The following is an 11,162-nucleotide window of genomic DNA, read 5'->3' on the forward strand; positions in this document are numbered from 1 at the left end:
AGGAAATATTAGGAACAGGAATAGATATTAAGATTTTAACCAATCAGATACCAGTTACACCAGAATACACGGTTTCTGATAGGCTGAAATCTTAATATCTATTCCTGTTCCTAATATTTCCTCCATTGTGCGCAGAGCCTATGGGCGCAAGTGGGATCGAACACAGATCTACAGATCACGAGTCCATCGCACCGAGCAGCAAGCCACTCGACGACCCTATACTAAGGTCAGTGGTACTAGATTCTGGCTCGTATTCTGTTTCTTTCTATGCGCTCACGCAGTCTTGGCTGGCTATTCTCCTCTAGTTATACAACCTCTTTGGAAAAGATGGAAGTCAGTGGAAGTGAGTGGAAGCAGTTACTGTTTGTAAAGCGAGGCCCGCTTTTAAAAAAAAATGAAGGATCACATCATCGCTGTGAGATATTAACATGTTTATCAAAGAACAAACGTATGTTTACCTTCCCAAGACCGCAGGCGGACAGAAAGATTTTTTAAATGGCTGGTTGCGGGAATGCCAATCTGTTAAACGTATCTCACAATAAAATAATTAGCAGGACAATCTGCGAAAACCATTTTCAAGACAAGTACAAACTTGTATGTCGTGCCGTAAGAAATTAATCAATTATGGTCGATTGTTTTTTTCATATTCAACTGTGATTGGCCAATTTCTTATGACTTACGAATTACGACTCTATTGTGTAAAGCTGGTTCTACATTAGTCATATCGCAGCGTCGCAAGCGTTGCAATTCAATCAACGTCAATCTAGCTCGACTCTGATTGGAACACAACGGTTACGACACGCTAATGTAGAATCAGCTTAAAGCTGGTTATAATGTATAATAAGCAATAAACAGCAGTAAGAGAAAGAGAAGAGAATATAAGGAACATAAATCAATGAATAGTTTCATTTTTATTAAAACTAAATCCTGTTTATTAAAATTTCAAACTGCTATTATAAAGGCTACTTTTCCACCCCATCATGCATTTAGTAGCGCAAGCCGTGAGAACACATGAGGGCGCGTAACTAAAATTGCATAGCTCGTCCATTTTATTTTTCCAGAAAATTTTGCTAAATCCTTGATATTTCCAAGACTTGTGGCACCCTAAATTATCTCGTCAAGGTAATTGTATACAAATATATATAAAAGTCATATCCTAACACTCATATTCATAGTCTACATTAGGCGCATTCAGTGGATTCAATAGTTGAGTGAGCGCTTGCTGTTATTGATGTATTCTCTTAGCTCATCCAATCAGAATTTTAAATCTAGAAGAATATATCAATAGCAGCGAGCGCTCACTCAACTGTTGAATCTGCTGAATGTGTGCATTCAGTACTGCAACCGTTCACCGAGTGCTTGTATCTTATTGGCATATTCCGTTGGAACTAAAAATATAGACCCAACAGATACAAGAGCTCATTGAGCGGTCATGGTACTGAATGCACCCATTATAAACCAAAGACATAGAGAATGGACTGCGCAATCTGTATCTAAGTAGTATTCAAATTATGGTCGACAATAATGAGAGAGAGAGGGACCGTGGAAGACGGCCAATCTCCCTCTCATTCTCTCTTCCATTACACAGTTAAATGAAAAAAGATAGAAATGGCAGTCTTTCACAGTCCCCCCCCCATCTCTCTCTCTCTCTCTCTCTCTCACTTTTATCGATCATTTTGACACATGGATCGCGCAGTCCATTCTCTGTCTTTGTTATAAATAAATTAAATTAATACAATTTAATCAATTAATTAAATTAATACAAGTATAACATTATACATCTATTAAATTATATGTAAGTTACGGATTCTACGTTACATACAAATAAATTCGAGCTCAAGTATGAATACCAGGTGAAGACACCACTAAATTTTCAGCAGCTATTTTTAATTTTTTTTTTTACTTTTGTTCTTCAAATGCTTTATTAGTCCTTCCATCGTTGTAATGCGAGCTACTAATCTTCTTTGACTTTGTTGTAAAATTTTAATTTTCTTTCTCAGATTTTGAATGGTTCTCTTTGCAACATCTAAAGCCATTTTAGCTTTTTTTGGTGTCAAAAGTTGTGACGTTTCAATGTCTCCGACATAGCGTAATGCATGTACAACTTTTCTCGGTGTTTGAAAGCATTCAATATGGCCAGAATTTGATGGTGTTGATGGCCAACTTACCGCTGAACTAGTTTCTATAGGAGAATCAATCATCAAGTAACTTATTAGGTCGATCCATTATAATGAAGTAAATTAAGACAATAAACTGTACCTTTCAATGATACGTTGTTGGAATCCGAATTATGTATGAGAATCCTATTATCCTTTGTTTCTTCAGGACTCGACACGACTTCATGTTCCATTTTTATAATACACGACTCAAAAAGTGAACCATTTTCTTTCAAAAAATTGTTTGTTACATGATACATTATTTATCTATTTATTAATTGTGGTAATTATTTAGAATAGGAGAAGGGCTTCCCCTCCTAAAATCTTAATGAAAATATACTCATTCGACAAGTTTTCACTCAAAACAAAAGAATCTGGCAGAAAAACGCGGCGGTCCTTCTTTTAGGAGGAGGGGTATTCTAAATAATTACCTTAATTATTCATTATTAATAAGTTACTGTAATTAAAGAAAATCAGTACTATTTACCTTCCAATGTTATATTATTGGAGCTTTGATTATCAGTAGAAGTGATATCATCTGCAGTTTCATCGGCCAAGCGTGTGTCATTCATATCTACTTGCAATCTCCTCTTTTTGATACATGGCACAGCATTGAGTTTCACAACCGAACCTTTGGCCTTAAAGATGATATCATTTTTTTCAAAATGATTTGAGCACAATTTTGTGGCTGTATTCAGAATATTTTCACCAATTCCACAAAACAACAGCCATTGTTTACAAAGTTCCTTATTTTTCGGAAACCTTTTCAAAAGAGATGAAATAAATATTAAGTATGTATTAAATATCAATAGCTTATGTAAATATAACCTACATGTTATCATATAATTGATGCCTATATAAAATATTTCATACATTAACTTACGTGTAATAAGAAACTGAATTATTACGATTACCACATAGTACGCAATATTTGTTCGGCATTTTTTACGCTAAATTCTTTATTTTGGCACAAATATATAATGGTTTCTTCTTGTTTAGAGTCCCTATAAAAGAGTCACGACATGAGGGGATCGACCTCGTGATTAGTCAGATTTCGAGTCCCTTTAAAGGCCGCCATTTGTGGATACTTTCGATGGGTAATGAATCCGTGAATTGGTGTGAGCATTGTTCCATGAGGCCTGTTCTTTTTGGCTGAACTTTTGCATCAGTTCATCTTTCTTCTTCTTTCCTCCTAAAGAGAAAAGGAAGAAAGATGAACTGATGCAAAAGTTCAGCTAAAAAGAACAGACCCATGGTATAGTAATACAAAAAGGCGCGAATGCGAAATCGGACTATTAACTGTCAACCATGGTGAAATTATAAACAGTACTTGTTGTTACGCAGAGTACGGACATGTATCAGGTAAAACGATATATGCGCATTGCATTTTGTCCAAATTCTAAATTTCTTTTACCAATTTACTTGTAACGTGTTTTTGGATAAAATATAGAAATTAGAATTTTTATTGAGACTTGTAAATGTTTCATATACCTTTAAATGTCAAAATTTAATACAATTTATTTTTTATCAAATAATTATACATTTTTCATCAAAAAATTTAAAAAAAATTAATTCCAACAAAAATTTATTATGATCATGTAGATCGAATAACTAGAAATTTTTTCACTTTTGTTCCATCGAACTGAATGCGCATGCAACTTTTTCGCTTTAAGTGTTCATTTTCATCATTTTTTATCATAACTCTTGTATGAATTGTTAAAACTTAATGAAATATGGTGTGAAAGTTTTCATACCCATAACATGTGACAAAAGCTTCCATCGATTTCTCTTGATTTTACAGATTTTAGTTTTTCACGGGAGTCCCCCTTTCATTACATTTAATATCTAAGAATGTAATAATTTTTAGAGTAAACTATGTACATATGTCGTCGAATGTAAAGATTTATGTTTTTTCTTGTTCTGCTATAAATCATTAAAGGTTGTCGAAGCCGGCTTATAATCTGTAAAAGGTTAGAATTTGTGCATTCGTATCGGTACATTGTGCGGATATTCTTAACAACTTCTTTGTCGATTTACAGCCAATTTTTCTGGTAATTTAAAAAATATATACAAGAACACAAAACTTAAAAATAATCTAATAATTATAACATTTAAAGAACAGTAAAATTTGTACTAATATATTGAATACATTTTAATCAATAAAAGCCGTTAAAAATTAATAATTTCTAATTCCCCGTTCCGCTTTTCCGCTCAAATTGTGCTCCATGCAATATTATGGCGCGGTCCCATGGTGCGAAACGTATATATACGCAATGCGGAATTGGCGGAACGATGTCCGTCCAATCGCAAGCATTCCGTCAATTGCGCTCCGCCGATATGTCTTTTCTAAACCAACTACGAGCGTTCCGCCAATTCCGCTTCATGGGACCGCACCATAAGGTTTGTTCACATCGCAAGCTCCAACATGTTCCAATATGCTCCAACCTAGGGATGAGCATTGCCAAAAAAAAGCATCATGCCTGAAAAAATCGATTTTTAAATGTATCGTTTTGGTAGATCGAATGTTTTCTTCAAAGCATCGAAAATAATCGATTATTTACATCCTTTTATAAAATTAATACCTAATAATTAAAGTCTAGTAATAATACGCCATTTTAATGAAAATTTCCTGAGTGGTTTGTCTAGTAGAAAAATTCTAGACACCGGTTGCAGTGAATGACTGTGATCAATAGCAATTACAAGGTCAAAATGCACGCTCCCAGATGCAATTGTTCAGTAAGGTTGCTTTTACATGTAGCGTAACTTGCGTAAGCGTAACTTGCGTCAGCCAATCAAATCGTCCCAATTTGAATAACGCTTAGTAGCTGATATAATTTGAGTGCATTCAGTACTACAACTGCTCACTGAGCGCTCAGTGAGCTCTTGCATCTGATTGGCTGCGTTCAGCAGAACGGTTGTTTTGCAACTGTTGGAAGTTTCCTTCGCGCTAATTGGATCATACTTTTAGATCTAGAAGAATGGTCCTATCTCAGCAGACAATCATAAAACGGTTGCAAAACTGTTGAGTCTGCTGAACGCAGCCATTGGCATATCCCGTTAGAACTAAAAATATAGACCAAACAGATACAAGCGCTCACTGAGCGCTCAGTGAGCGGTTGTGGTACTGAATGCACCTTTTGATACGATTTAATTGGTTGACGCAAATTACGTTTACACAAGTTACGCTGCATATGAAAGCAGTCTAAGCAGCCTTACGCATGTGGATGTACTCAATACAGGCATAATGGCTTCGATATACACCAGCACGATGCACGACGTGACGCGCGATATCCAATGAGTGTACTGTTTTTCCGAATTAGAAACGTATTAAACTGTAAAATCCTAAATACATTTTATCATGCTGTTTGATAAAATATACATTGGACATTTTATCTGTTGAAATATCCTACTTTTGCATTCAGATTAGTCCGGATCTACAATAGATGTTTTAAGACTTAAACCATAAGAAGTAAGAAACTGATCAATTACAGTCGAATCCGAGGGGAATAATCGATTGTGATTCGTCCATTTCTTATGACTTAAGGCTTAAGGGCCATGGCACACAAAAAAACTTAAGCAATAAAACGTAAGCAGCAAGCGAATTGACCAATCACAGTAGAGTCCGTAAAGCCATAACATAAACAGTAGCGAATCCAACATGTTGATTTCCTTATTGCTTATGTCTTATTGCCTTAAGTTTTTGTGTGCCAGGGTCCTTAAACCCTATTGTAGATCCGGGGTTAAGCCCATGGCACATACAAAAACGTAAGGCCGTAATACGTAAGCAGTAAAGAAATCGTAAGATTGGATTCGCTACTGGCCTTACGGTCTCTATCGTGATTGGCCAATTCGCTTACTGATTATGTCTTACGGCCTTACGTTTTTGTATGTGCCATGGGCTTTAGAGTAACTGTTCGCTGAGCGATTGAATGTGATTGGTTGGATCTATAAGTAACAACCAATAAAGTTTATTTGCTTGGCAAGCAGTCTAGCCAATTTTGTCGACGTGAACGCGCCCAATCAAATCGAAGAAGCAATAAAAAGTAATTTCGTAAAATTTTATGAATTGTTGTGTGAGACGTAATATACTTTTATTAATTTATACTAAGATTAAATTTATTTAAAGTAACAATCATGTAAAATTATGTGCAGTTTTAAAATGCGTTACTGTACATTGAAAATATTTACTTTTAACTTCCCGATAAAAAAAACTGTTCATACATTAATATATATATATATATATATAAATATGTTTAACATACATAAATATTCATAAACGTATGTAATTATATATGAAATATGTCTATACATGTTCATAATACATCCTTACTTTCTTTTGTAAAATTATTTTTTAGTATCTAAAAATAATAACAATAAGAAAACATAAAAAATAGTTAGAGATAATTTTCGCATTGCTATTTTTAGGAAAAAGAAATATAAAAGAATTGCTCATATATAATTGCATATAAAATTATAGTTAAGCATTTTTTTACATTTCTCCAAACTTGATTTTTTTCTAAAACAAATAATGCGAAAATTATTCCTTTAACTATTTTTCATGTTTTTCTCATTATTATTATTTTTAGTACACTAAAAATTTTACAAAAAAGAAGGATGTAATATGAACACGCATGGATATATTTCATATATGATATGTTTATGAATATTTATGCATGTTTATACATGTTTATATACCGGATGTTTCAGACCACCCATACCACCCTTTTATCTTCGCAAGATAAGATCCAATCGTAAAAGTTGGGTTTGAAAAGATCTATTTACTGATCTTATCAGTTTGATCTTATGTGATGTCGCCAAAATCAGGTCAAGGTCACGTCGATTATTTTAAATGGAATACCCTATTTTTTATTCCAGAATCTAATAGCCGATGTCGAGAGTTTTCCAAAAAATACTATAATAAAGTTATTTTTAGTACTCAATGAAAAATAAAGTTATTTTTTTCATCGAATGACGATATAATCATTAAAAGTAATGATATTACCTTTAATGATATATAAAAGATTACTGTTTCGTATTTGACATTATTCATACACATACGCACACACATGTACAAAGATTATTGTTCGTTTATATCGTAATGCATAAAATGGTCATAGGAGGTACAATTTAAGATGTACCATAGTAATTTAATTTTAGTAATAGATTCTTTCGTAATCTTCCCAGAATTTGATTTTTCTCTCGTAAAAACTTCTTTTCATACAAATTAAAAACTATTACTTAGGCTTTTTCTGCCAAAATCGATTACAAATTCATCAGAACATTTATCAAGGTAAAGTATAAGAAACGTTTTTTTTATATTTCCCATCTATGATTTGCAGTATATCGTAAAGAGCAATCGAAAGAATAGAAATAATTTAGACAATTATTTAATAAATGTGTATCTATTTACGTAAAGAATCTTTTCTTGGACTCTTACCTACGTCTTCAAAGTCACATTACATTATTTTACAATAATTATATATATATGTATATATTTATATATGTATATGTCACTCTCTGTCTCCTTATGAGGTTTTACGTAGCGAAGGTGAACGGAGCATAACATAAAGCACGCACAAGTCGTATATAAATCGTGATAAACGTTCGACGAGAAAGATCACCAAAAAGTAATCGCAGAAAAAAACAGTGAATAGCAGTTTTCGTGCGTTCTCTCCTCGATTATCTTCACGAAAATATGTATGAGCGAGCGGTCACTCATTTTTGTTAGCTATTATATTTTATCTGTTAGCTATTACACTATTTGACAAAAAAAAATACCAGAACGAGACTAGTCATTTATCGTAATGTTTTGAACGCTGAATACGAATTCGGCTTCCAAATGAATCTATCACATCACAATTTTAAAAAATTGAAAATTTAAAGCTGCAAAAATGAACTATTTTTACATATTTTGTCATATCACAACTATGATATGTAACGTGCTGGAGAAGATTTATTGCAATCGAAATTAAGCATGTGGTTAGGATTCTCAAAGCTCAAAAGGATTTTTGGGTCGTTATTCATAATCAATTCTTATATTCAAGATCGTTTTAAGTACAGTTTTAAGATGTCATAAACCAGAGAATCGTATTTGCACATCTTGAGATATTACATAAGGTGGTCTTAAAATAAGAACTGACTGAGAGATATTCGTAGCCGATTCTTATGTTTAAGACTGCCTTAAGTACAGTATTAAGATGTCTTGAGCTAATCACAAGACTATTATGGGCGATATTCATAGTCGGATATTTAGGATCGTCTTAACCCTTAAAAAACACTTTGACCAGTTTTGTACCGTAAACGTCACACTTGGAATGGCATATCCAAGGCAACTTTGATTGCTCAGAACATTCATAAAAATGAACATATTTTAACAAATTTTTTTTCAATCGAAACGTCAGATAATAAGGAATATAACGATACCAAGCAAATGCATTCTTATTAATAAAAAAGTTATAAGTAATAAAGTAAATAGTTTTAAAAAAATCACATTTTGTTTAAAAAATTTTATTTTTTGTATATATAAGTTATAAACATATTTTAAATATGTATTTTGGAAAGTAGAAACTTCGAACTTTCAGAAAAAAATACTGCATTATTGTATCTTTTAAAAAACATAATTATTTGAAAGGATGAAAATGAAGAAAATTTGGAATTTATTTCGGAAAGAAAACATTTTCTACTGTTAAATAATAAATTGAAATAAAAATGAACCGAATATATATAAATTTCTAGAATTAACATTCGCATTAAAAAAATGTTTATTATAATTATAAATAATTATATTGCATAAACGGTTATATATATACATATATATAAAATACATTATAAGTGGTTACATAAAATAAGTAACAATAACTAGAACGGGCAAGTGAAAGTAAATAACTGCATTATAAGTGCACTGTCATAAAACGATAAATTGTATATTCAAACAATCAATACATATGACGACATTTACATTTCCGGCCGTTTCGACTAACCAGTCGTCTTCAGTGAATTAAAAAAACATATTGAAAAATAACGCTACTTTAAATCAGATTTATCCTAATAGAATAAATAATTCTTCGATGATTGCACTAAGGTGATTACCTCTTAATTCCAGTTGGAGGAGTGCAACCGTTAACATAGTTCAAATTAGAAACACTTTAATCAGAGACTGGCCATAAGGATTTCGTCAAATTCCTCAAAGCGAGAAAGGAATTTAGGCTACTTCACTCCTCCAACAATAGTGTATACATCATGTATACAAACTTTTAGATATATTGACTCGCAACATCTAAAAGTCTAATTGGACGATCTAGAATAGACCTGTCCAATTTGAGTTTTGGAGCCAAAACGTAAAGCCATTGACATAAAAAAATCAATATGAGTAAGATTTCGGATACTAAAGTATTGATATGTGTCTGAGCAATGCTTATCAACACACTTTACAGTCCAATCTTACTTTACAGTGAAATCTTACTTACATTGAATTGTTTTGCATCGATGGCTTTACGTTTTGGCTCCGGAGCTTAAATTGGACAAGCCTGATCTAGAAGAATGCAGTCATTTTATAAAAAAAAGGATAAAAATTTTTCACTGAGAATATCTCATCGTATTGCGCCTTTTATCCTATTCAATGTGATTTTTTAAATACGAGTAACTGAACTTCGCTGTGCCCCTTTAGTGGTGATGTTGTGCACTGCTTGAAAATTGGACATAATGAATATTTCTGCACGAAACTCGACACGCGTAACAGCACCGTGCGTTTTCAAAGTTATAGCAGTTTTGTTTTAATGCTAGCACTGTGATATAATATTGATGTAATTTGAAATAGTAACTAAAATCTGACAACATTGATTTACGATACCGGTACAATATTTAAACTATGAAAATCACAGCCTGTTCAGCTGTGACTTTCGCACTGTTGGCTATCTGGGAATAAACATAGCATTAAAATCTATTTGTTAAATAAATCATGAATGACTTAATTCACAGCTTTTCCGTAATTTATCCCGTATTTAATTCTGGATATCTTATTAACCGTAACTGATACTAAAAAAATCCTTTTGAGGGCCGAAAATTCTAACAACATACTTAATTTTGATTGCAATGAAATTTCTCCAGTATACATTATTATTATTATTATATAACGAAAAACGTAAAAGTAGAATTGAATTGCAAATTTCTTAAAATTGTGGCGTAATGGAGCAATTTGTAAAACGCATTTTGATATTCAACATACAAAAAACTATGAAAAATAACTAATCTTGTTTCGGTGTTCGAAACAAAAGTTTTTTTGTTAAACAATGTTATTATTTGTTTATCATTGTCATTTAACTTGTCTTTCTCCTTTATTGTTACCACATTATCATTATTCGTATCATTAATTATTATGCAATGGTAAGAAATTTTAAAAATGACCTCTACGGTTGCCAGCATAGAGTACAGCTCCGAAAGTGAATCCTTGTATCTGCCCGCTCACATATCGCTATCAAATAATTAATATTTATAAGCAGCAGATATTTTTGGTACAATCAAATCTGTTTCTTTTTTTCTCTTTATTGCATACTTCTCTCATCCCTCGCTATTATTCCTTCCGCCTCATTTTTTCTTTTTTCTATTACAAAACAACATATATATATTTTTCTTTCTCTCTCTCTCTCTCTCTCTCTCTCTCACGCACACACACGCGCGCGCGCGCGCGCGCACGCACGCACACACACACACACACACACACACACACATCTCTCCCCGTCCGTCGTCCGCACGAATTGAATCTTATCACTTGTTAACTATTGTGCTTATGTACGCCGTCTCTTGCCGCCGCTACATGTTCATGAAAAAAAGATTTGTTCACTATCAACTCGCCGCGAGCACTCAGTCACAGCAGTCTCTATATTAGCAGCACATGGTCTATATACGTTTTACATATGTATTTTCATTTATCGCAGTTTGGTGTACGCCTCTGTGATTATGTGTGTCGTGTGTCGTGTCGTGTCGTGTCGTGTCGTGTCGTGTCGTGTC

The 11,162-nt window shown here is 33.0% G+C and overlaps 1 protein-coding gene across 1 annotated transcript; it reads right to left on the reverse strand.

The window, feature by feature from the left end:
• Positions 1-1,865: 1,865 nt before the first annotated feature.
• Positions 1,866-3,321, reverse strand: LOC108730038 (uncharacterized). Its single transcript, XM_018459497.1, has 4 exons — positions 3,040-3,321; positions 2,644-2,918; positions 2,260-2,385; positions 1,866-2,182 (listed from the first exon to the last, which is right to left on the reverse strand). The coding sequence occupies exons 1-4, from the start codon at positions 3,096-3,098 to the stop codon at positions 1,887-1,889; spliced, it is 756 nt and encodes a 251-aa protein (XP_018314999.1). The 5' UTR covers positions 3,099-3,321; the 3' UTR covers positions 1,866-1,886.
• Positions 3,322-11,162: the final 7,841 nt, after the last annotated feature.

This window comes from Mycetomoellerius zeteki, unplaced genomic scaffold (genome assembly GCF_001594055.1).
Source record: "Mycetomoellerius zeteki isolate Tzet28-1 unplaced genomic scaffold, Tzet1.0 scaffold83, whole genome shotgun sequence".
Classification (NCBI taxonomy): domain Eukaryota; kingdom Metazoa; phylum Arthropoda; class Insecta; order Hymenoptera; family Formicidae; genus Mycetomoellerius; species Mycetomoellerius zeteki.

Coding starts and splice junctions, on each gene's coding strand:
- LOC108730038 (XM_018459497.1), bottom strand. CDS start 3,098: ATGCCGAACAAATATTGCGTACTATGTGGTAATCGTAATAATTCAGTT. Junction 2,386..2,643: donor CAATAATATAACATTGGAAG/GTAAATAGTACT, acceptor ATTTTTTGAAAG/AAAATGGTTCACTTTTTGAG. Junction 2,183..2,259: donor CAACAACGTATCATTGAAAG/GTACAGTTTATT, acceptor ATTCTCCTATAG/AAACTAGTTCAGCGGTAAGT.